Below are 26,867 nucleotides of genomic sequence, written 5' to 3' on the forward strand. Positions count from 1 at the left end.
TTTTATATAATAGGTAGATAGATAGATAGATAAGTCATGCATTATCAATAGAAAAGGAACGGAAAATATCTGAACACGATTAGACAAAATAAAATTTTCAATTGATCACTGTGCAACTTAATCTGATTTTCCTGGTGACAATACTGCTTAATCAGGTTAATACATTGTTTCTATAACGTGAAGATGGACAAAGCCTTTCATTGCGGATTTTATAAAGTTTAACTGATTGGATCGACAGTGCGGTATCTCATAAAATCAACATAAAAAGTAAAATGAAGGAAAAAAGTCTTCCACGATCTGATACCAATAAGAATGTTAACCTATAGCTTATTATCCTAAACAAACCAACCTATTGAGCAACTATCCAGGACGTGGTCAATTCACTGATTTTTCTCAGCAAGTGGCCTGGACAGTGAGCACACCAGAGACACAACCAGCATTGGCAAACGCATCGGTGACAAGCACCGTGCACGACTCCTTCCCAACGCACGCGGCCGCAAATGCGTCATAAGCCACCTTCGACTCGCACCCGCCGTCGTAGGATCCGCACCGGCCACGTGCCACACCGAAGCTAGCCACATCAACACTCGAAATGGTCCTGCCATGCGCGCCACACGACAGCGTGACAGTGTCACCAACCTCGGCAGACGCACACACGGAACCCTTCACCACGGTGCGGACCGCCACCTCCGACGGGTCGCCGCCGGCTTCCTCGAAGAGGATGAGTGTGTTGGGCTCCCCTTTGTTGAGGAAGGAGCGTGGCACATGGTAGAGCTGTTGCGAGGGTTCTCCGCAACCCGTGAGGCACTTTTGGGCTTCAACCTCTGCCTTGAACACGCCACGGTAGTCGCAGTGGTGGCAGCCGGGCATGTCTGCTGCAACGTACGATGGCCAGTAGCGTCCGAGGCTGTTTCCATTCACCCATGCCACACCCTTGTTTAGCCCATGGAGGTCCACCACCACAGAGTCTTCGCCGGCAGGGGCTTGGAACGTGGTCTACAAAAAATATATGTATCAAAAACAGAGTATTAGCTATACCCAATAGCATAGTACACACCATATTAGTAAATAATGTGCATATTGATTATTAATAGTACCTTGTACCAGGTGAAGGGCCTGTTGATAGGAATGGTGCTGTTATGGCTGCGCCATTTGTTGCCTGGCTTGTCAAGATAGATCTTCCTGTACTCACCAGCCAAACCAGCCTAGAAAATCAAAAATCAAAGTGACCGTCAATACCAGCACAGCTCGACAAATAATTAGCAATGGATAAAAATGTTCTTCACCTTGTAAGACCAGGAGTTGTTGGAGAGATCAATCGCCGAACCACTGCTGTCAATAAGTTTAACTGGGCCTCCAACAATTCCAGCAGGAAGCAGCTCAAATGAGCCACCATAGTTCTGTTTGACAAGAATGAAATAAATATATTTTCATCACACACGGTTGCAAAGAAAGAGATGAGGGTATTGCTCGAATTGTCTGATGAGCTGAGTAGTAAGAAAAGAGAATATTAACCCTTAGGCCAACTGTCCCGCTCAGAAGAGAAATATAGTTCTTGCCATCATGAAGCTTTACCGGTGACTTGAGTTGGAAGGTAAAATTCTCATTGGGAGAATATTGTTGACCTGACGAGCACAACATTAATTTTAGAAAAAAACGTTGGTGCAATGAATAGTTTGGACCATTCAAGAAGAAGATTGCAACTAGAAATCATCTTTTTTACATGGAACCAAATTTAACTCATTACTTACCGACAAGCTTTCCATTCACAAATGCGTAGAGTTCATGGCCAGTTGTGTTCACGTATAGCACGTAGCTCCCCTCTCCCTTGTGTTCAAGGCTGAATTTGATCGACGTTTAGAATTCAGCAGCACACTTGATAAATTACACTAATGTACTAAATTTTCAATACATAAATTTTGATAGAATTATTTTTTGGGCTAGTACCTTGTTCTATACCACAAATAATCGCTCTGGTCGGTTGTTGTCACGATCTGCTCCAAAAGCTCATTCTTTCTAAAGTTGCCCTTTTCATCGGTCATGAAGGGCCTCAAGTTCTCTGGCATCCATGACCATTTGAAGTGCTCTGTTTGCTGCTCCACCATGCTTGTCTTGTTTACCATCACAGTCGTCTGCATCTTGATCTAATGGTACCAAGGTTAGAGCAGGAAAAAAATAGGTCAGAATTGACAAATAATTTACAATAGAAATTCAGTTATATTGTAGGTCATGAGGTCTAAAACGATCAAATTAATTTATTCAACGGTAAGAGGAAAAAAATACCTTTGCGCTATTAAAGGCAACAGTCTTGCAATCCGGTAAGATGCTAACAGACCAAGCAGGCAAGAAGTGAGTGGTTCCATCAAGAGTAACATTGACATCCCTATCATCAAACCGGTTGTTGATGAAACAAGCAGAGGTGGCATTTAAGGTGTACTTGGTGACCTGCAATGCCCAAATTATAGTGTCGTGGCATCAGACTAATTGTGTGAATTTCCCAAGAATAAGGTATTCTAGCTTGGAATTATCATAAATATGATAAATGCTTTTACTTTGGGTTAAAGCCATTCATGCATTAACATTAAAACATATTTTAAACTTGATGAAATTTAACTTCAACTTCCACAATATAGAGAATATGTTGTGTTACATTACTGGCCCTGCAGGCGCATAGGTTCAAGACTCGCGATACGAAGTTTGATAACATTTCAAATACAAAAGAATGGCATGATATGGATCTCACCGTGACATTATCGCCGTAATTGGTGTCAATGTAATCTCCATGGAGAAGAATCTTCTCTATAGACATGAGCACAGAGTGGAGCTCCTTCAAGTGGCCATATTTAGGCTGCCTAAGATTACCTAGTGATCAAAAGGCAGGCGATTTGAAAGATCAGAACAAGATCGCAAAATTAGTGCAGTGCTCATCATATCATATATAGATAAAATAAATTGCTAGATATATCTTGTGTGAAATGGACCCACCATACTCATCCAAGGGAGCATCATAATCATAGCTTGTTGTAATATATGGGCCTCCTGCAGTGCGGCCAAAGTTGGTACCACCATGGTACTGCGATAAAATGGAAATGGAAAGTTTAATTTTTATTCATCAGGGAATAAGCAACAAGAATCTAAAGGGCAGCATACCATGTAGTAGTTCTGTAGTGAACCACGCATCTGAAAGAACATCGCAACTGCAAAAGCAATGTCTTCAGTAGGCCTACGAAATTCAGGCTGATCCCAATCTCTGTACCTAATGACATATATATTATTACAAATTTAAGATACACATTAATCCATACCACAGCAGAAAATTATTCCGTAAATTAAAAATACACATGTATTAATGATGGAAGAAAATTTTATATTACCAGCCAGTCCAGTTCTCTGTCCACATTTTAGGGATGCTTGTCCTGTTTGAAAACCACTCATGGCAATAGAATCCATTACAGGTGTTGACCTAAATTTGTCAGAAAAATGATGACATGCATTTCATTCAACCAACCAATGCAATAATAAACTTAAATATAGAATATTTTGAATTGCAATCGAATTGAATCTCTTGCTTACCACATTCGGTGGCACATCATTGTCTTGCTGGCACATGATCCATGGGACCCCAACATTCTGCTTATTTGCCATATCCGCACACCAGTGGATGTATTCGTGCGCAGACTGGATATTTTCCGGTTGCAACATGGTATAACCATACTCATTCTCAATCTATATGTAAAGATCCAAACATGCATTGGTATTTGCATTAGAGAGCACAGTTAGGGATTCAAATGGTAAAATCGGGTCATATTGGCCCCAAAATTCTGAATTGTACTACAGTACCTGAGCAAGGATGATTGGGCCTCCTTGCCCCGCGAACATGTTTGCATCCTTCATCTTCTTAACTATAAGTGTAGTGAAGGCCTCCATTTCATTCTGTTTAATGGAAACACCACAATTGCTCATAATTCTTCTTGATGTAAAGATCTATGAATTATTCACTGTGAATTAAATTTGTTCTTGTTGTCCATTACCTCAAAAGGCTTGTTATGCAGCCTAAACTTTATTCCAGGGATATCACGCAACCAAACGGGAAGACCTCTACATATCAGAAAAATGATTAGAATAAATAATGAGTAGCAATATTTGATTTTTGCTAGCTAAATAGTTTTCAGTTTCACAAGCACACGATCGTGTCCAAATAGAGCATAGGCATGTACCCGTAGTTCCATTCACCACAGATGTATGGGCCGATACGAAGAATAGCGTACGTTCCGGCGTTTTGGATCTCCTTGAAGAACCTAACGACATCGTAGTTCCCCTCAAAATTGAACTGCAGATCGAGAGAATTATGGCTTAAGCAATAATATAATAGTAGCAGAACACCTACGTGGTTATACATATGCGGATGTCGTATATGCATATGCATTATGCAAGGTGGTGATTCACTTTTATGTTATTAACTGAAGGCTTTCCTAGAATCCCCTTTCTTAGGTCTAAGAATAGTACGTCTTCTTTGAATTGTGATATTAAATATAAAACGACAGATGTTTTCTCACAATAACAAAAAAAAAAGTCATAATGGCCTGATGGAGCGACTATGTATAATCTACACATGCTAGTTAGAAAAAACCATAAATCATCGAGAGTTGAGGTAATAAGAAAGAGGAAATCGTATTAGTTCAAACCACCATGCTAATTATAAGGCTGCAAAATACATCTGGGACTGTGAATGCATGCCAAACATATGGTCTGGAATTAAGCTAAGCAAACGTAATACGAATCTGTGCACAATTGACCATTAAATTAAGAAACTGATGAGCAGTACAAATCTACATTGAAACAACAACGAATTGTAAACTAGAAATTAACATGTAGCGTCCTGCATCTATTGTCCATCATCAGGAGTAAAAGAAGCATAAAAAGCTTCGTCTTTCTGCAAACGAACTAACCTCACGACGGCGCGGCTCATGGCCATTCCAGAACACATATGTCTCGATAGCATTGAGGCCGCCTTCCTTGGCCTTCTTGATCAAATCGGGCCACATCTGCACACGGATGGAACAAAGATCGCAGATTCAAATTCCAAATTAGCATCTCCAAATCATAACAACGATCAATCAAAGATCGCATTGCGTGATGGATAGATAGATATATATTATACAATATATGCAATGACCAAGAAATGACCTCGGGGGTGCTCCTGGGGTAGTGAATGGAGCCAGAGATGACGATGCGGCGCTCGCCGTCGAGGATGAGGCTCCGGCCGTCGTAGGAGACGGTGCTGCAGCCGACGCCGGCGACCGCCGCCGCGAGGACGACCAGCATCACCGCCAGGCAGGCGCCCAAGCTGCACATTGCCTTTGCCATGGCGTATATGCAGAGCAGCCGCTAGCTTATGTTGTCGTTCTTCTAAAACGGCAGAGTAAAGGGGAGCAAGGTTAGACTGGTTGGTAGATTAGAGGCGTCCTCAATTTATACTGGAGAGACTGAGCGAGAAAGGGGGCTTACGATCAAATGCTCAACTGATGATGACTCTATCTACACCTCAAATTTTTTTTTTTGCACAGGTACTGCGTCGCTGCGATCTTTCGGCCCTCGTCGTCCGTCCGTTTCTTCAAAAGAAACCTAGTCTTGTTTTTTCTTCCACCTACTTGTTTGACCCCTGTTACATAATTAGTCAGCATTTGTTCCAAGCACAACCTACCTCGCCCTCCTATCATAATACTGTAATGCAGCGATCATGTAGGATCGAACAGAGAGGGGATGAATCATATATTACTTTTTGAACCTCGATAGATCAAAACACACCCCAACCAAAAAACAAATAGAACATACGTAATGTGATCTATCCGACCTAATCTTTTAAATCAACAGTTGGACCGACTTGCCAACCTGACAGAGTAAACTAGACAAACCAAGAAATAACACTATCTAAGAAATTTGTAACTAATAAACGGTTTAAGAGAACAAACCCTCGAAAGTAAGTTGTCTTAAAATTTCAGCAAATCTGAACAAAACCTAAAACTTCAGTAAATTCGAATTTAACAAAACCTAAAATTTTCAGATCTGATCTATTGATCAGTGTTAGAAAGGTTTTGGATGGATTAACTTGAACAAAATCATAGCAAAATGAACAATCAAAAGTTAAAACCAAAACAAAACATAAATGTAAAAAACTTACGAAACTAAAAGAGATCGTTGATTTCTTGATGATTGAATATGATCTTTATTGCTCAAGTATTATTCACAAGGCGCAGCCACAGCCCCTCACGAGTTTCTCACGAAACCCTACTTAATTAATCTCTCAAACTTGGACTACTCTTAAGACGTAGCATCCCTCTATTTATACCAAAAATGTCAGTATAATTACTATTCTTAATAGGACACTATCCCTCAAATTCCAAATCAAATTACAATTTTTAAAACAAAACTGCAGCCGGACGCATCGGACTCCTTCACGCTCCTGTGCCCGCTCGGTCTCGGTGTCCTAATATAATCCTCCACGATCTGTTTTTTCCATGAGCCTGCGCAGCCCACTGCCACCAACCTGCACTCCTGCAGCCGCACGAAGCGAGCAGCCGCCAGCCACCGAATTACACATGTACACACGTACATGCATCCATACCTGCATATATACGGACCAGAAAAAATAACGGTGCGTTGCAATGGGTAAAATCTATTTTAATCTTATTATTGTTATATGGTTTAGTTAAGATAAAATTCACTGTGACAGTTAGGAGTTCGATCGTATCAAGTTAGCATGCGAATTTTTCTAAACAGATTTCTTATATTATTCCTTTTGTATTACGGAAAGTGAACGATCTTAGAAACCGACTCAAATATGGATATGTATTTCCAAAAGCATACGAACTTAAAAACCGACTCATACATGAATGACATATCAAAATACCGACAAAAACATCTTCAATTTTTATAATAGTAGAGAAGAGATATAGTAGAGATCAGGTATAGAATAACACCATTCAAAACTTGTGGGCCCTTTGCATGCAAAGTAACCTTTTGTTTCTTTCACGGAAGAAAAGGTGCATTAATTTTGTTTACTTGAATATGTATTACTCCCTCCAGTTCCATAATAATTGACGTCTTGTACAAGGTCGAGATCAAATTTTTATAACTTTGACCATTAATAACTTTTAAAATATTTAGTTTAAAGAAACTAGAACAACATATATAGATTTGTCTTTCAAAACACTACAATAAAAGTAAACATGCATTTATTTATTGTATATATTATAATAGAAAAATAAGGTCAAAGATATATTTTGTAGTCCGTGTCCTTGTCCAAAACGTCAATTAAAATAAAACCGGAGGGAGTACATCTATATATCGGTAAGCACATATTTACACTGATTTTTGTGTGTATAATATAATTATCATTAATTTTCGAATTAAAAAATGGTTCATTATAAGATTTCATAATCAATAAAAATCTGTTGAAGAAAGAGGTGCAATACTTTTGATTTTTCAGCAATCGGATGTGCATGGTCCGTGCTAGCGGTGGTGAGAAAAAAATTTGTGCCCAAATATAATTTGACAGGGAGGGACAGTAGACTTATTCAAATATGATTTGACATGAGGGAGGGACAGTGGACTTATTGCAGGAGAAGCCCATAGCCACAGTGCAGAAAAAAATTTGCGCCCAAATATGATTGGGACCACCTATACATTTGTCGACAAATTATATAGCAAAATTGATATGATGGACATGAGGGAGGAACACTAGACTTATTCTGGAGAGGCCCATAGCTACAGTGCAAAAATTTGAGCCCAAATATGAGGAGGGACAGTAGACTTATTCCGGAGGCCCATAGCTACAGTGCAAGTAATGATAGGTGAAAAATTAGTGGAAGGTGGGAATCGAACCTAAGTCGCCTGGGTGAAAGCTTTCCTTCATAACCAAGTAGTCAAATCGGTACACCTGAGACGACAGGACATGAAATATACATATAGTATATCAAGCTCGGTTTCGGTGTAGATTGAAAAAGGCCCGACCCAACTATAAAGCGGATTAAAACTGATTTTGGCGATGCGTGTGGTATGACGGACGAAAAAACACAGCCGGAATCCTTACGTATTATATATATATATATATATATATATATATATATATATATATATATATATATATATTAGCCACTAGCCATGATGCCCATGCTTTGCAAAGGGTGAATGTAATTTTAATCATGCATACTGTTGGAAAAAAATGATAAAGGAATAATAATAATAATAATAATAATAATAATAATAATAATAATAATGAAATTGCAGTGACCTTTGGTCAAGAGATAAAAATATATAATTAATTTTCCTTTAATTCCGTTAGCAAAAAATAATTCAAAATGAAGTAGGAAAAGTTATTCTCAAATTTTAGCAATTTTTAAAAAGCTTAAATAGAGCAAACTAGTTCTGTAAATTAAAATAATTTTTTTGACATAGAAAAAAATGTCCGTGCGTTGTAAAAAAATATAATAGATATAAAAATATTATATGATTAAGGTTTAGTTTTACATGATATAGCCCAATAGTGTGGACGGCATGGGAACAGAATCGGGGACAACTTAAGGGACCTAAAGTGAACTTATTCTGTGTGGGCGGCATGGGAATGGCGTTCGGCCCGATGCGGGAGAAGCCGTAGCCATACGATCTGATGGACGGTCCTGATTGATTCCGACCTATATAAAAGTTCAACAGCCTAAACCCTAACTCTAAAATCATTTCCCCTCCCCACCCCCTCTCTCTCAACGGTGGCGGCGACGCCTCTCCCCCTCCACTGCCCCTTCTCTCCCACCCCCACCGCCCGGTGCCTCTCCCCCTCCCATCCCCCAACCGGCGCGCCGCTCTATCTCCCCCTCTTCCCTTACGGCGAGAGATGGATGCGGCAAGCAGGGGCGGACAGATCCAACTTTATCTTTTTCTCTTCTCCCTTATCTATTCTTCTTTCTTCCATAGCCACACACCACTTCTCTCCTTATCTCTTTCTCCTCTCTCCCACAACCGATCTCTCCTACTTCCACACGCGAGCAACACAGTGCGAGCGGCAACAATTGCGGTGGTGGCCCCGACTGGTGAGCAGAAACATCAGCCTCGTCGAGAAGCAGGAGAGGCGCGGCCTCTGCATGAGCGACAAGCAGTGGCCTCGTCGAGCAGCGGGAGAGGCGACGGCCTCACCACGGCAAGCAGCGACCTCGACCTCGTCGGGTGACGGGAGAGGCAACGGCATTGGCACAGGTGGCGACGACCTCGATGTGCAGCGGCCTTGGCCTTGCCAGGTAGCGGGAGCGGTGGCGTCCTCGGCCTCGGGCAAGCAACGGCAGCATATTTGACCTCAACATGTCGTGGATTTGAGAAGTTAGTTTTTCTTTTGTGGGACTGGGACATCAATAATTCACATCTTTTCTGTTTGATTCAATTTTTAGATAGGATGACTTTGTTGACCTAGGCATCGATCTAGCATGTTCTGCTGTATTGATTTAGGCATCAATATATGATTTGGATAGAGCATGCTCGAATTGAGCTTCTTCCGGTTTTGTGAAACATATTGAGGCGTAGGAGACGTTGGTGGTGCATTTATATCGACGTTTGGCTGGGTTTTGGATTTGTGTAATTTTTTTCTCACTCGAACACCCTGTGTCTAAAAAAAGGCACCTATAGCAGTTTATAAGTGACGATTTATGAAAAAAAATGGCTTATATTATATAATAGATGACGTCGTTGACTTTTAGGCATATGTTTGATCATTTTTCTTATGCAAATGCATAAGATATAAATCGTGCTTAAAATACTTTTAGCGATAAAACAACTCAAAACAACATAAATGATAGTTATATATTTTTTTAATAAGACGAATGATCAAACGTGTGCCCAGCGGTTAATGACGTGATCTATCTAAAAAAACAGATGTAGCATGTGCCGGTTTTGTTAATAAGAAAAGGTGATAAAGTGTTGAAAAAAATACAGCAGGAAATTTTTCAAAAAAAAAGGTTAGGAAAGGTAGAAGAAAACCAGCAAAAAAACCAAAGAGATCATGGGACTCAACCCATGACTTATCGGTCACATGTTTGTCGGGCTAACCAATTGAGAATAATGAAGATTGCGTCATGCGATGTAGCTACATTTTAAAAATATGAAAACAATCAATCCGATCGCACGGTACATAAAAAATCAGCGTGGACCCCACCTTCTCTCGAACCTTATCCCCTTCTCTAGAATTCTCCGCCTCAGTTATCTCTCGTCGCTCTCTCCGTCTCCCCGTCTCTCCGCCACTCGCGGCTTTCCCACAACCAGCAACGGCGGCGCGCCATCCGACCGGATGAGGGGAGGGCGGCAGCGGTTGCCACGGCAGGCGGCGGCGTGAAGGCGGCTCTCCCCTCCCCTTCCTTTCTCCCCGCTCCTGGATCAGGCCACAGGAGGGGAGCGATGGTGGAGGCGGCCACCGTAGGCGGCGGAGGTGGCGTTCCTCCTCCCTAGCTCCCAGACCCGGCTGGAGGAGGGAGTGATGGTGGCGGAGGCGGCTTTCCCTCCTCTCCCTCCCTCCCTCCCTCACAGATCTGGCTGGAGGGAGGGAGGGCCGCGGCCCCAGCGGCGGCGGCGTCGGCCCCAGCGACGGCGGCGTGTCTTCTCCACTCTCCGACTCGCCACTCCCAGGGCAGCGGTGGCTCCCTCCGCCATCTATCTTCTCCCTCCGGCGGCGGTGGTGGCGGCGGTGGTGGCGTCGGCGGTGGCGGCGGCGGTGGCGTTGGCGGCGGCTGCGGATGGATGGTGTCGGCGGCGGCCACGGATGGATGACGTGGCGGCGACCACGGATGGATGGCGTGGCAACGACCGAGGGCGGCGGTGGCAACGGCCGAGGGCCGCGGTGGCGATGGCCAATGGCGGATCCGGCGGAAGGCGAGAAAAGTTTTGTGATGTAGGTTTGTTGTTTTTTTGATGATTACTTTGTGATTTTGTGATGATTGTGGTTGATGTTTTTTGGTGGGGGGGGGGGGGGGGAGTGATTTGGTTGTGTCGATTTTGGGAAGATTTTGTGATGATTGTGGTTGATTTTTTGGGGTGCATAGAGTGATTTGAAATCTGAGAGCGATTGGGATTCGGGGGCTGGGGGTGAAGACGCACCGCCGACGGACGAAGGCGCGTTCGTGCGTGTTGTGACGAACGGAAAAATCGGAATATTTTAATTAGTTAAGATATATAGATACAGATATACCACACGCGCCCCCCCCCCCCCCCCCACACACGCACGCACGCACATACATATATATATATATATATATATATATATATGCCTACTGCATACTACAGTAACTCGAAGCATTGTAGCACCATATACTCCATTCCAAATTCTTCCAATCTACTTCGCGAACACCGACGCTTACACGCACACCTCATAAAGTCCATTGCAAAGATCTCTCTCACATGGTGTCCATCCACCGTATGTCATCTCGTATCCAACTTCGTCACCCGCCATTCTTGACCGTTTGGACCACAACTCCTCCCTGAGTGCAGTCCCGATTCACCGTTGACCAAGTTGACCTCTAAGAATCATGACTCTCATCACCTTCTCACATGGTATCCCGGTTGTATCAGACCTCTGCTCCTGCCTAAGCATAGTTGTCACGCCTAGAAATTTAGCCCAAATTTCTGGACTATTTTGTGTATGAGGTCCTTGTCCAGGAATCAGCCAGGGTATACAAAACAACAAGTAAATATACAGATCCAAACGTAAATAAAGCGTAAATACTTATAGCAGAGACACTTAGTCCTCACACCGAAAAGAAAGCAGCAGCAGCAGCGGAAAAGGGGATCCTAGCGGGGCTTCAGCTCCACTCCACAGGCAAAACTCAACTGGGGTATGAGCCTTGGTCCTCTAACTTCGTCTTTAGCTTAGAGCACTACATTTTTGAAAAGAGAATAATAGCAAGGCTGAATATAACCACCGTACTCAGCAAGCCATACCAATGATGCATTCGTGCAAGGGGAGATGAGGGGTTTGCGACTATTTGCATCAAGGTGGTTGAAAACATTTTCTAGTTTAAAATAGTAAAACTGTTAATTAACTAAGGCAAGATTAAATCTCCACTGAACAACGCTACACCATGTTGAACAGGACCAACCAAACCTCCTGAACTACACCGGTTCATTACGTCAAGTAATTAATAAAGTGGGACTAATCATGGTGATTCTAGTCGATCGCCCATAACCGCGGGTACAGCTATTCGAGTAGTTTTACTCTAGCCAGAGGTGCACAGCTGTACCAACAAGACACAATCCACCATGTTACCGCTTCTGGCCAGACACGTCACCATGTCGAGTGATTGTGAAAAGACCCTTCGCATAATCCCTGACCAATCATACCCACTTCAGGTTTTGCCCCTACCTTTATAACCAAGGTAGGCAGCCACCTCTTGAGCCTAGGTGAATCCGGAAGCAGCAAAGGCCATCGCAGGGCCCATCCATACTCCACGCTCATCATTGTCTCGGTACGTCAGAAAGAGGAAAGCTATACTACAAGTCCAGCAGTTGCCCATTCTTGCTTGTGGTAAGCACTGTTAGTCTTCCAGGGTTTTCCGAGAACCGGTCCTTAATTGCCATGGGTGCGACCAGCAAAACCATGCACCCACAGCCCACCATTAAGCCATATTTTAGTTGAATAATTACGACCAATGAAACATGGCCAGATATCTCGAGCTCGCAGCTCATCAAGATGCTACTGTATACAAGGTGATTATCCCATTATGCAAGCTAGTGGTATTTACGCATGGCTAAGCATTACATAATTCTAGCAAGGTCAATATAAGTGACATAAGCTAGTCAAATCATCTCCCAAGTTTGATAAAGAACGGATATTAAGTAAACATGGCACAAGCAAGCAAATAGGTAAACTCTATTCCCATGTAATTAGCAAAACATGCAATTTTATTTGTAAATGGTAAAACATTTGTAAATTTGGTTCAACATGCTCAAAGGGAATATGTGGCTTGCCTTGCTTCTTTAGTTTGATCTTCTGAACTCTTTTCCTCGCGATCGTGATCATCCGAAACGACAGAATCTACGTACTGGCACGGAAAACAAGGAAAAACTCTAATAAAAGCCAAATGAACAGTACATAAAAGTAAACAAACATGAGCTTAATTTTAGATTAATTTTGCAAGTTGAATGGCCCAATTTGGAGTTTGTATGAATTAGTTATGAATTTTACAAGTTTTGAGCCATTTAAATGAATTTCTAGAATTATTATCGATTTATTGCGCAATTAAAATGAATTATGACGTTACCCGATGGGGGGGGGGGGGAGAGGTGGCGCCAGCAAGCGGGCCCCACCTAGCGGTGACTCAAAGGAGGCGGGCACATGGTGGACCGGGTCCACGCGCGCACCGGTCTACGGGCGCACCACGTGGTAGCCACTTGGTGGCCACGGCGGACGGGGAGGACGATGTGGCGCTGACATGGCACCACGAAGGCACCGACACGGGGCTGAGAGGGGATGCCACGTGGACGGCTCGGATACACCTCGGGGTGAATCGGACGGCCACGGGCGAGCGGGCGCCGGGAGGCTGGCCGGGAGTCAGCAGCACCCGGCCCGATGGTCGCCGGCGACGACCACTGGCGTGGTGGAACGTGCGGGAGGCAATAGAGAGAGGGAAAAGGGAGGGGAGATGAAGGGGGTGCTCACCGAGCGCACAAGGCAAGGAGGCGGCGCAGGAGGACGGCCGACAGCGAGGAGAGGCGGCGGCACCCCGAGAGGAAATGGCGTAGATGAAGCTCCGGCGACGCCCGGTGGATGCGGAAAGGCGGCTGAGCACCTCCAAGACCAGCAGAAGGTGGAGGAAGGGGTGGCTCGAAGCAGCGGGGAGTACCGCCTAGAGTAGAGGCGAATGGTGGAGCTCACCGGTGCGCGAGGTGGATGGAGCTCCAGTGGGTTCCCGACAACAAGAAGCGAACGCTGGACCTCCCCTCGTCGCTGCGAAGCCGAGGGAGGAAGGAGCGAGGCCGGAAATGGCTCGGAGCGGCGGCAAGTGTTGATCGGAGGCGGTATAGGCGGTGGCGGCTCGGGTTAGTAGCGGAGTGGTGGTTCCGACGGTGAAGCCGTGGTGCGGTGCGGCTTAGCGAAGACGGTGGCGCAAGCGACAGGACGCGGTGACGGCGGGAGTGGTGGTGGCGCGCGGCTGGAGAGGGCCGGCGAGCGACGGAGCTCGAGGTCGTGTACGGGGAGCTCGGGAAATTGGAAGAAGGGAGAGAGGAGCTCGAGGGCGGCATTTATTGGGCCGGTGTGAGCACGGGAGTGGCTGAGGGAGGCGGGGATGCCGGCGACGTGGGCGGGAAATGCGGCTCGGGGTGGTGGCAGAATCGGCGGAGGGAGTGGGGAGGAGAGCGGGGTTGTGGGGCGACGCAGTCCCGCGGTCAGGTGTGGGCGCTCGGGGTGGCGCGGAACCGGCCACAACATGGGGCGGATTCGTCAGCCATGGCTGTTGCCAGCCGGCTGCAGGTAGGAGGAGGAGCTAACAGGTGGGGCCTAGGGTCCCACTTGTCGAAGAGAGAGAGGAAACTGGGTAGGGATTGAAGTAGACTTTATGAGGAAGAGTAGGCAAGTGGGCCGAGCCGGCCTGCGTTAGGAGAGAAGGAGGGAGGAAAGGAGACTCAGGCCGAAAGCGGCCCAAGTGCAAAGAAGGAGATTTAAATCGGTTTTCAATTTATTTAATTGGTTTAATGATGTTTGTATCATTAAAATTATTTCTTGAGCTCCGAAAATTTCAGAGAGTAAGTTAGAGCATGGAAAATTTTGCAATAATATTTCTGGCCATGATTTTTAAAGGAAATTTTTAGTTCCCTCATTATTTAACTTGATTAAGTTGATTTAAATTTTAATTTAATTTCTAGAAATGCATTATTAAATAATTTTTAATCCCAAATAAAAATCGGGGCGTGACAAATAACCACGAAATTGAAACATGCATAACTAGAAGCATGCACCTCGGGACCAACCAAGTCTATTTTGTCTCAGCTGTCGTAAGCCAGGACACTGTTTTAGAGATATTCCACTTCCGAGATCGTTGTTTAAACTGTGGGGAGACAAACCATTTATCCGAAGGTTGCCCAATGCCCCGACTCTTCAAGTTGTCGCAGCTTCAGCACAACGTGGCCAAATCCAGATCAGGCACAATGGAAAAGCAAAGGATCCGAATCGACACTTGAATGTGCAACCTCCACCTCAACGGATTATCGTTAAGGGTACCACCACAGGTCACATTGTTCCAGTAGCAACTGCTTCAAACCTATAGCACCAGCACCAGCAGGGTAAGCAATGCCAGGAAAAAAACAACTACTCACTACAACTACAAAGAGACAGTTCATTCCTTCAACAGCACCCGCAACAATTATCTCCAGCACCAGGTCACAAGACTGCCGCCGACTCTAGGAATGCACCTCGCATTGCTCCAATCCGGAAATCCAGCAGTGAATTATAGCCTGGCGACACCCTGAGCAAGAAGATCTTACCTGCTACAGCTGTCAAGAGGGTCGTCATTCTTCCTTCAAAGATTAACACGCAGAGCAACGTTTCCGGTGAAACTCCAGCTAGTAGGAACTGAAGGAACAAGTCAACCAGGACAGAATTACGGAAGCAATTGCAGTACCAGTTGGGACCTTTACTTATCAAGTACAGCAGCAGTCCACAAGTTTTTAAATTTGTAGTACTCTTCTTTGTACATACAAGTTTTATGGCAGTTATGTAAGGAAAAGGGAATGTTGATTAAAGTATGAGTCAGGCTGTTTTTCTTTTCCTATGATTCATCTTGAGTATTCAAAAGCAAGTTAACTTGTATATCTGTCTATGTCACAAGAAACCTGGAGTTTCTTTTCTAGCTCATCACAGTATGTTGAGCTACAATACCTGATTGCAAGCCCATGAAAGGGATGGCTAACCAACGAAGTAAGAAATGGTTAGGCCACAGTATCACTCAACAAGATGAGATCTCTCTGAAGGACAGTATCAAGAAAACCCCAAGAGGATGAAATGATGGATAAAATATTTGAGAGTGACATCATATAAGGATTAATGGAACTCTATATCCTTGGAAGTTCCTCAGAGTTTAGTAAGTGGTAACAACACCCCAGTGGTGTGAACAGGAATCAGGAACGATTGTTCTTTAATTAGGGCAACAGATATGCCTTTCAGAAACCGTCTCAATGCTCCGGTCCAAGACTCTGGCGATGGGTCTCCGCTTCGCTCCGGCGGAAGCTGGCCTTTATTATATGCAAATGAATTTGGATCACAACTCAACAGACCGGACAATATGTAGGTTTTGAAATCCGTCATGATGAGGACCATTCGAAAGAGATCCATCGATGCGGTAGGAGCAGCCTCCACCGCCGCTCCCACCAGCGACGATGGGGCCATGGGGGAGGAGAGAGGCAAAAGCGGCGGCAGAGATCTAGATGGAACTATGGGAGTCGTGTCTGTGTCATTTCTCGTGTGGAGCCGAGAGGCAAAAGTGTCCTCGTCGCGCTGCGCCTTGAGCCGAGCCGGCAAACATCCTTTCTCTCTGGCTTCTCTGCTGGGAACGAGTCAAACTCGCGTGCGTTCGATCTGTCACTTGTCACCAGCGCCCGCATTTCCGTCGCGATGACTCCACCTCCGCCCCTGCTCTGGTCAACGACTCTCCTCCCCTGACGTCACTTTGATCCCCTTCACAAGCCTGAGCAACCCATGTGAAGGACGACGCCTCCTGGTGCATCGCCTCCAAGCCATCAACTGCGGCCAGTATACTGGAGGTGATGAGGAGACTAGAGGACAGGTTTGTGTTGATTTCTTCCCTCCCTTCTTTCTTTTGCTCAGGTGAAAAAGAAAAATCCCCTTTATTTATACTCCATTAGGTTTGTTTTGCTTCCGTTACTGGCGCACTGAGACATGAGCTTTTGATTCTTTCTAGCACCTACTTTTGGTTCGACTGGATGACGCAATTAGCCAAACAATAGCAATGGCAGGGATGCAAGCCATGACAGCCACGCATGGAGGCAAGCCTATACCTCCCAATCTCTTTTATATCATCTTATATGTCTGTTAGGGTGTACGTTAGATTCACCATGAAAGAATGTACTAGTTACACCATGAATCAGAAAATTAATGTTTGGTGTTTGTTTGTTAATGGTTATGCAGGTTTAATGGACTAGTGATATTTCTATTAGAATTGTTCAAAAGAGTAAATCTCTTAGTGGTAAATTCAGGCTAGTTGCAATGTACTGCTTCTAACCTCTAAGGCTCTAATAATATTTTTTTCCCAGTTCCACCTTAACTGTTGCATATTTACTTACTTAGGTTCTTATCCTGAATGGATGTTTTGGTTTTCAGGGAGCAACATCTGTTCCTCCTACGATTGGATCTTCAAAAAGAATTGTTAGGAGAGTAAATACTCAGACCTTTCTCAGCTTTAATTTGCAATGGTCTAAATACTCAATTTGCTGTTTTTTTGTTCCTCTGTTTCATATTGCAGGCTATTTCATTGCTGCCGCCCACTACTCTTCCAGCTCTGCCGACAACCACACCTACAAGAGCTACAGCTGAAGCAACACATAGGGCAGAGGAGGCATCACAGGTCTGGCTTGGATTTAGTTTGATGTTGCACTTTGTATAGCTATATGCAGTTTCAGTTTCATTATCTGTTTTTACTACCTTGCAATGTGAGAGTTGGTACGAGGAGATCTCACCAAAGTTCACTGATTTTTTATATCGTTCAAACATCCAATTCAGCTTTTGTACTAAATGTACCTCACATTCCGAATAATTATGCAAACTTGTAAAGACATCAAATTTGTCTACTTCCGCTTCAGCCATTACAGGTTGAGGCAAAATCTGTTTTGTTGATAGCTAATATGGTTGCTCAATTAGTCCCAACAAGTATTTTCATATTCATATGAATAACTCCACTTCGCAATATTTTTAATTAAAATGCCAAAATCTATTCTATCATACTGATGTTACGTTTACATTTCAATTGGCGGTTGTCCCCAACCTCATCAATTTGTCGGTTGTCACATCCAAATAGGTAAATTCTTTTTTCATCCTAGGTTTACAGATTTGTCTTCCCCTCATATCTCTGCAGTCCGCTCTTGACAGCTCTGCAGGACACCAAGGCCCCCAGCCTCAGGTTCTGTAAATGATCCTGATTGGGGTGACCAGTAGAAGTGAGTATTGTGCAACTGTTATTCAATTTGTGCAACTGTGTTAGGCGTTCCCGTCCTGCTTTGAGCAAAGCCATCCTAATTTATATCATGTTTCTCTTGATTGGTCGCAGGTTTGGAATTATGATGAGCATGCGCATTATGATTTGCAGGTGATTGTGAGCATATCACGCGCACCTAGCAAAGTGTCGGTACTGATTACATATTTGATTTTTTTTATAAACCAATTGGATACATTTTTCTCTGCTAGATCACCTCATCGGTGAGATGTACGTGCAGTTCCAATTTGCTCTGCTATTACACTTTGTTTCAAAATAGCTATAGGTTTTGCAGGTCTGTTTGAATAGATTTGGAATACCACAACACCTACCTCTAAAAACACAATAAAATTACTGTTCACTTTGGAATCTTAAGGTGCAGAACAAAGGTTTTTAACTGCAATACAAATTTTGTGCAATTCCAAATGTTTTCCTTGACGTACTAGGTGAGATTTTTAATCACGGTGGCCTAATTGATATATGTATTTGAGCCTGGCAAGGATGTGGAAAGCAAGCATTCATGCAGCTATCTGGGCTTGTCCAATTAAATCAAAATGATTTCTTGCTATTCCATTTAATTAATGTTGAAGTCACGTGAAAGTTCTCTTAGATTATGGGTGTGTTTGGTTGAGCCGTGGCTTTTGAAAAAGCTGATGTGAGCTGTGGACTGTGGAAAAGCAGCTGTGAAAAATCAGCTGTGGGAAAAGCAGAAGACCGTTTGGTTAGAGCAGCTGTGAAACTATAGGTTATAGAAGAAATACCTGTAATGCCCCTAAATGCATGTGGAACTATTTATATGCAAATTACTCGTGAAAACCTAACCCGTTCAATATTACGTATTTTAATGGCTAATCTGGAAAGAAAAATATATATAAGTTTTTCATACATCAAAGTAATATGGTCAACATAAACAGAACAAAAGATAAATGGTTCATACAATGATGCCATATCTCAAAATAACAATCATCCTCTTGCACTAACTGTTGGTATTTCTTAACGACATTACTAGAAATATAATTTCCAGTAATGGCATAGAAATATTTCTGGTATATTATGGTTACAGAGTTCATCCGTAAGCTCACGGATATACCATTGTAGGTTACAGAGTTCATCCGTAAGCCCACGGATATACCATTGTAGCATTTCACCCGAGAGTATTCTAAGGGTATCGTATTTATTTTATCCCGTGGGAAGATCATGTAGAGAGAACTTGACTAATAATTTATATATTACTTGTGATTATCAAAGGCTAAGAAGGGGTTAATAATCCAAGGGTAGAGTGACACACAAGCAGAGAACTCTTGCTTGAGGTGTGTGTTGAAGTGAAGAGAGTGAAGTCCTTATATAGGCTGCCAATGACGGTTCTGGCAGTTGGAATGGTCGGAATTTCCCTCCAACCGTCATCGGGAAGTGATCCACACCGTCCAGCCAAAACCTGGATCCAACGGCGCTAGGGGAGGTTCGGCCGAACCGGGGGCGGCCCAACCTGACCCAAATTCGGCAAGTGGCCTCCTCCGTTGCTTCACTTCTTAGACTTGTGAATTTTGGCCCAATTTATCGTGTTAATTATGAGTTCTTGGCCCATTCATATATAAGTCTGGTTCTCGATATCGTCCGATTGATTTATCGTTGTGTTGATGCCAATTCTCCTCCACTTTATGGTTATTCTCTGCAAAAGATTAGTAAACCTAATACTAGTGGAATATTATTATTCTAACATATATATGCATTGCAAGCATCGCTAGTTCTCCTCTATTTTGGTAATATTGACGGTCAAAACTGATCGATAACGGCCATCAACACTAACTAACCAAAGCATCAGCTATCCTAGTACGAATAGTATTCATGGTATCATCATTCTCTACATCTGCACTCTCATCGGCTGTTGTGTCACTTGTATCTTGTAGTAAGTAGTCTACATCAGTATCACATCTCTCAAACTCCTTATCACGTAAATTGCTATCACGGACGAAATTATGCGAAGCAAGACAAGCCATGATGATATGCTTCTGAGTAGTAGGTGAGAAACTTGGTATGCCCGTCAAAATACGTCACTTTTGCATCAAGACTCCAAAAGACCTTTCAATAACATTTCGAAGGGAGGAATATAAGAAATTGAACTCCTCGTACTTTCCTTGAGGAGGTCCTGAACGATGCCGAAATTCTGGTATATGGTATGTGGTTCCTTCGTAAGGTGCAAGATACCTATTCGGTTTGGATAACCCGAGTCGACGAGATAATATTTTCCTATAAAACTAAGTTAGTAATGCAAATAATAATACTAGTGTACAAATATCAAAATTAATGAAGTAACCATTTAAACCTGTAGGAGAGATGGGAAATGAAGGAAAATTTTCCAATGCATGACTGAGGATGCGCGAGTCATGTGTAGAACCTGGCTAACCAGCATCCGCAAAGGTAAACCTCATGTCAAAGTCACAAATAGCTAGCACATTCCGAGATGTATATCCATGGCAGCATGCGTGGCTAATAGTTTCATCCACTGGCACTACCACTGGAATATGTGAACCATCTATTGCTTCAATCGCATCTTTGAAGTATGGCCAAAGATGTCCTTATGCATGGTTCTACAAAGAAGTACTTTTCATCTTGTTGGGATGTCCTATTTGTTGCGAATCACATTGTTGGGTTATCCTGTACAACAATTACCCCAAAGTATTTGGGAGAGAGAAGTTTCTGTGCCCCAAAGAATTTGAATTTTGATAATGTATATAACTGACTCCTTAATTCAAGGTCCTCTTCTCCTAATCGTTTTTCCATGTGATTCGCAAGGGTGGGGCGGCGTAACCCCCATCTGCCCATTCCTATGGAGTGTATGTGGATTTGTCATGTCATGCTTGCAAGTTCAACGTAATTATTTTTTTGTTTAGGTGATTAATGGAATTCCCTTGTACGGGAGTTTCTTTCTTCTGTATCAGGGTTGTTTAGAGGAGAAAGGGAAGCGAGCAAAATTTGTGGGTGAAGAAACTAACAGATCGAAGTCCAGTCCCTGGTTAGTGTGATTTTATTTTTGCGATTGTATTCATTAGCTCCATCACTGACAATCTGCCTGTCATACTACCCAACTAAAAGATATTGATAGATGGCATGATGTTTCATATAGTGGTTAGCAAGTAAATCAATGTTATATTCAAAAATATTTGCCTTGCTACCCAACTAAAGCAATTTTCCTTGCAGGTTCATGAATATATGTATTTGATGTAGATGTAATCAAATAGATTGATGTTTTGATGATAGGCAAAATTTGCTACAGGGCATCGAAGAAACGTGTAATTAGCTGGTGGACATCGAAAGAACGAGAATTTGTTGTCGGGCATCACAAAAAACGTGTAATTAGCTGGTGGACACTCGCGGACTTATTTTATTATTTCCGGTAGATTTGGAGAGAGAAACACTGGTGAGAGTATGATTTTGCCCCTGTCATTGTTCCACTTACAACAAGGGAGCGAGAAGGCGAGCACCGCGTGGTGGATTGGATTGGATTCATCCCCGCAAACCTTAGACGCTGATCCCCCCACTTCATCTCTGACTCGATCGCCGCCGGTTGCCGTACCGTACAAGCATGTTTCCGTCGTTTCTACTCTGGGCACTCTCCCTCGCCGGTCGCAAGGCTGCGTGCCCACCTCACCCCCGCGACCTCGTCATGCTCGCCGGCGCGCACAGCGCAAGCCAGGCCACCACCATCCTGTTGTCGTCCCTTCTCTAGGCGCTCTCCAACTGCGGCGTCGGCGGCACGAACCTGGTGTCACCTATCACCACTGCCTCTGGTGGCGACGCATGGTCGGAATCAGGATATCTGCAAAGCCCGCTCCTTGGCAGATCAGCCCGCCGGTGCGAGCGCGGACATCAAGTTGGGGTCGGATTCGGTGGCTTCGGCGACCGCTCGTGAAGACTTTGCTCTCCTCCGTGCTCGTCACCTCTTGAACAAGGTACAAGTCCAGGCAGAGCAACATCACCTCGCCATGCACGACGGCTACGGGGGAGTGAGACTGGACTGGGTCTTGGTTCGAACCAGACACAGTCTACTGTAAGCGAAACGATGGCAGGGGCAAAATCGTACTCTCACTAGTGTTTCTCCCTCCAAATCCATCGGAATAATAAAATAAGGCCGCAAGTGTCCACCAGCTAATTACACCTTTTTTTATACCCGACAGCAAATTCTCGTTCTTACGGTGTCCATAAGCTAATTACACGTTTTTTCGATGCCCTGTAGCAAATTTTGCCTTGATGATATGACCAGGCTGCCGCTAAAAATGTGTTACAGGTACCCCAAATCTCACACCATATTATGGCACTTAATAACTTGAACCAAAATTTTGATGTTACATAAATTAAGTAGATCTCATCTACTATAAAGATTTTTTAGTGGCCATGTTTAATGAAATCACGTGGTAAAGACATATTCATGTTTTTTTTAGAAAACTAGAGCTTCACATAGACACATACCTAATTTGCTGTCACTGGTAAGCGTGTTGTTGTTAGTGGATTTTACAGTTTTTTAAAGTTTGAAATTAATTCAGTTTCTTTTTAATGGGTTTCTCATTGATATAGTGACATAATCATAAGAATTTCCACATTTTCTAATCAAAGTTTCATATATTTGTGTTGTACATGATTTCAGTCGTCTGAAATCTGCATATTGTTTTTCGAGAAACTGGGCACAAGAGGTATGCCCCTTTACATCTAAAAGGGCATATATATGTGTTTCAAACTAGTGTATTACTTGAGTTCATTTTTTGAGTGGATTATGTTGGGATACGCGTAGGCTACGATAGCATAAATCAAAATTTTCTATCACGTAAACCAGGAACCATGCAAGTATTAGATCATAGATCGTTACCACTCGACACGCTGCGCAGCGGAAGAAGACGCTGAGAAGTCGAAGGAACTCTCGCGAAGTAGCGCGCGTCGATGTAGAGAAAGTAGTCGATCGCACCGGCTCGACCTTCTCCTCCTCGTGCGTTCTCCTCGCCGTACTCCCACGCCGATCAGCACCGCAAACTAGTGGCGCCTCTACCGGTATCCACACATAAAGGGACGGAACGCCACGCGCAGATATGCTATCACCCGCGCGCGGTTAGGGTTTTGCTCGGGGAGGGAAGTGACGGCTAGGGTTTCTCACGTGATACAATACCTCCGCCGGTCACACCCCTCACGAATATATAGGATCCATCACTCGGGCCTCCAAGGCCCGTAGGACTCCTATTCGGATCCCTATCCGAATTAAGTTCATATTGGATCTCCATGCAATCCCCTTATTTCGGCCCATTAAGCGTGCGACCCTATAGGTTCATATATACTCGGTTGTAACCCGAAAACTCCTTTCGGTCCACGCGTCAACAGCGGCCCCTAGCAGAACGTATTGACCCACCGGGCATACATAAAGATCATATCGGCTGAACCTCTAGTGTATACTTGTATGAACCCCTTTGCCTCACGATATCGATTAAGCTCAAGGCTAGATATGTGCCATCCTCTAATAGCTCAATCATTCATTCGAACCTGTTGATAGATTATATAACTTGTGATTGACTCCTCAATCACCTTTGGCATGGCCATGCACTTTCATAATCTACAACATCGAGGGGCCCAGAGATATCTCTCCATAGGAGGGGCAAATCCCATCTTGATTATTCATATCCCACTACATGTAATTCATAGCATACCCGAAAACTACTTTTATAGCTACCCTATTATGGAGTAGCGTTTAGCAGTCCCTAAGTAAGCTACTACACATGTTGGGAACCATGATAATCTCAGGTCTAAGGATTCAACACCAACACTAAATGAGATCACTGATGACACAAACACATATGGCTCTTGCAGTGTCTCATGTTAGGTCTATCCAACAACCTGTTCAATAACATGTGTCTATATTATTAATTTGGTATCTCTATACCATGATCCATGAGACATGATCATCAATTAATACATATGCTGATCATCTAAACATATTTGTTCCACATATGATATTTGATCAGGGATCCTTTAGAAATAGCAACACACAACATAAAGAGTCTCACAAAAGAATCACATATTCATTAACAAATAATGAGTTTATCTATTTCAAGGAACAAAGTCGGATAAATATGTAAACATAGTGTGTAATATAATCATCTCTATGATTGGCTCTAGGGCATATCACTAACAGATTATCCAGTAATAATGTACCATACTGCTTTTTCTTGTCTTTTTCTTTTATCACATATTGAGCCATGGATTCTTTTTCAATCATTCACTATCTCACTATGGGTAGAAAACGAAACTTCAATTTGTTTTCATATCATTTGTTCCTACTAACTATTGTTTTTTTAGTCCAGAAAATTAGGTGGCAGGTACCATGGTATCATTATCTAGCTTGCATGAGCCACCAATAATCTCAAATTCAAGAGAACCTGCATAGCGACGGCACAGTACGATTTATTCAAATCATGGGATCAAAATTTAATGCAGTGGAGTTGTATGTTCAAAAATAAAATAAAAAAAAATCAGCAAGTGTTGTTTAATTAACCAATTGTTTTCTTCCTTGAAGCCCCTGTCTTGATGAATTAAAAATCCCCTAAACAGTCAGCACCGTACTACATCACGATCACAACAATCCAATCGGATTTGATTTCGCCATCCTACTCAATTATTTATCGTCACAAACAAGCTTCCCCACATTTCATTTCTGGGAGCCACTTTTTTTTCAATGATTATGTGGAAATCCTAGTACATCACCAGGTAATCCTTTTTTTCAATGGTAATCCTAGTACATCACCAAATTGGTTGGCCGAAAGTAACTAGCCATCCGATTCCAAAGAATGGGAAACTGCACCAAGGTTGCAAACTTTTTATTGAAACCAAGATGTAGAGGTGCAAATCGATAGGGAACTGTGGCGTTGCCATGACGATTGTGTATCCTTAGGCCTCCTTTGACGTACACACTGCTTGATAACATGTAATCACCTTCGGTTGCCTTCACAGAAATGACATAATTGGAGGTTTGTTGCTGAGCTGTAAATTTTGGTGTGGGTTTCACCAGGCTCAATAGGAATTCGCCACGGAGTTCACCGCTGAATCAGAGGAGCTTGAGCTCAACCCGAATGACAAACCTTACATGCACACTGCTGCAAGGAAACAAAAGGTAGAAGGTACCCAAATCTAGCCACCCATAAACACCCAAGAACATGAATGGTGGTGAATGAAATGCTGTCCGGAAGACGAGGCAGTCAACTAGCAAGCTGAAGACGATGTTGTCGCGCCGGAACATCAAATCAGAACTACGGGGAGCTGTTCCCTCCCCACCCATCTAGATGAGCAAGCCAGCGCTGCCTAGAGGAGACAATTTCAATGTCCGATTCCGCCGCAGATCATCGATTCCCACTTCTCCATCGCCACCAACCGCTGCCACCGCCATCTACTCCAGCATCCATGAGACCATGCTAGCAAAAGCCCAACTCGGGAAGAACCCAAGCTGCAGTGAATACTTCACAACAAAGAACCGACCTAACTAAACTAGTAAGGGGGGTGGCCAGATCCCTCCTTTGACCCTCGCCGGCGGTCTGGAATTAACATCAAAAGGTTGCAACAAATGTGAAAAAAGAAATCTGAGATATGCAACAATATGACATGTACCACCACACAAAAAATCAGCTCAAAATATGATGTACCCAATGAGAAAAAAAAACAAATTTGTACTCCAGTAATGTTCAAACAGATTATGTTACTATTCACCTGAGATTTATCTTTTTATTCTCTCACTGTGTACGTCGTATTGTGAACTGATTTTTTTTAGTGGTGGTGTATGCCAAGTGTTGCACATATCATAATTTGTTTACATTTTTTTGTGACTTTTTTGGATGTATTTTTTGAGGTTGGTAGCACGGTAGCACATTATTGTGCAGTAGCACTTGATATTCTCTCTGCTTAGACGGATATGGTGGTGGTGGGATATTCTCTCCACTTAGACAGATATAGTGGTGGTGGTGGAGGAATGATGGTGAGTGGCGGACATTGACGGTCCCCACTACTAGCGTGAAGACTATGAGAGCCCCACAAAGACCCCACTAAAATTTTTTACCATATGTAGATAGGAGGGGGGACTGTAACTCTATCTAGTTTGCTCAGACCTACTGCTATTTCTTTCTGAATCCGCCACTATTAACGGATAGGAAGGTAGTAGTGGCACATGATTGTAGGGTTGAAGGAGGGTGAGCAGGGTCTAGGACAGGGTATGGAAGTCAATAGTGGCATATCTCGTTGCCTGAGCCTCGAAGGATGGGAAAGATTATGGGACATGGGTATCTTGCCACCACTCGGCTTGGGGGCGGAGTAGAAGAATAGATGTTTAAGATTGGGATGGAGGGATGGGGAGAGGAAGAGAGACCTAGGCAGGAAGGTCGTGATGATATGACTTAGTGACGATATGATCGGTCGATCTGGCGTTATGCGTTAGTAGGGAAGAGAGTGGAAGGAAGAAAACATGAAGAAGGTTAACATCATAGCATCAGAATTCTTTGTGTAATCTGGTCTGTCTAAAAGTGACTTACATGTGTGAATAATTTTACAGTCGCTCTCTTTGTCATAGAAAAAAAAATCATATCCCAATAAAAAGACAGGGAGAAGGACATA

General features: G+C 43.4%; 2 protein-coding genes across 10 annotated transcripts; one reads left to right on the forward strand and one right to left on the reverse strand.

The window, feature by feature from the left end:
• Positions 1-296: 296 nt before the first annotated feature.
• On the reverse strand, positions 297-5,367 carry LOC127785819 (beta-galactosidase 14). Its single transcript, XM_052313201.1, has 17 exons — positions 5,188-5,367; positions 4,950-5,045; positions 4,218-4,330; positions 4,032-4,098; positions 3,841-3,933; positions 3,574-3,726; positions 3,375-3,463; positions 3,151-3,256; positions 2,986-3,073; positions 2,744-2,862; positions 2,284-2,445; positions 1,948-2,144; positions 1,752-1,840; positions 1,516-1,625; positions 1,287-1,400; positions 1,098-1,205; positions 297-996 (listed from the first exon to the last, which is right to left on the reverse strand). The coding sequence occupies exons 1-17, from the start codon at positions 5,365-5,367 to the stop codon at positions 394-396; spliced, it is 2,487 nt and encodes an 828-aa protein (XP_052169161.1). The 3' UTR covers positions 297-393.
• Positions 5,368-10,197: 4,830 nt separating this feature from the next.
• On the forward strand, positions 10,198-18,509 carry LOC127753160 (uncharacterized). Of its 9 annotated transcripts, none has more exons than XM_052278627.1 (5): positions 10,198-10,927; positions 17,366-17,419; positions 17,508-17,609; positions 18,060-18,198; positions 18,309-18,509. In XM_052278627.1, exons 1-4 carry the CDS (start codon positions 10,517-10,519, stop codon positions 18,168-18,170), a joined length of 678 nt encoding a protein of 225 aa, XP_052134587.1. In that variant the 5' UTR covers positions 10,198-10,516; the 3' UTR covers positions 18,171-18,198; positions 18,309-18,509. The 9 variants fall into 9 exon arrangements, 5 of the variants coding, with proteins under 5 accessions (XP_052134587.1, XP_052134588.1, XP_052134589.1 ...); XM_052278628.1 differs by having other exon boundaries at positions 18,082-18,198; XM_052278629.1 differs by having other exon boundaries at positions 10,788-10,927; positions 18,090-18,198.
• The last annotated feature ends 8,358 nt before the right edge of the window (positions 18,510-26,867 follow it).

This window comes from Oryza glaberrima, chromosome 10 (assembly GCF_000147395.1).
Source record: "Oryza glaberrima chromosome 10, OglaRS2, whole genome shotgun sequence".
In the NCBI taxonomy this organism is placed as follows: Eukaryota; Viridiplantae; Streptophyta; class Magnoliopsida; order Poales; family Poaceae; genus Oryza; species Oryza glaberrima.

Coding starts and splice junctions, on each gene's coding strand:
- LOC127785819 (XM_052313201.1), bottom strand. CDS start 5,367: ATGGCAAAGGCAATGTGCAGCTTGGGCGCCTGCCTGGCGGTGATGCTG. Junction 3,464..3,573: donor ATGATGTGCCACCGAATGTG/GTAAGCAAGAGA, acceptor TGACAAATTTAG/GTCAACACCTGTAATGGATT. Junction 3,257..3,374: donor ACAGAGAACTGGACTGGCTG/GTAATATAAAAT, acceptor ATATGTCATTAG/GTACAGAGATTGGGATCAGC.
- LOC127753160 (XM_052278627.1), top strand. CDS start 10,517: ATGGTGGCGGAGGCGGCTTTCCCTCCTCTCCCTCCCTCCCTCCCTCAC. Junction 10,928..17,365: donor GGCGAGAAAAGTTTTGTGAT/GTAGGTTTGTTG, acceptor TTTGGTTTTCAG/GGAGCAACATCTGTTCCTCC. Junction 17,610..18,059: donor GGGCAGAGGAGGCATCACAG/GTCTGGCTTGGA, acceptor ACATCCAAATAG/GTAAATTCTTTTTTCATCCT.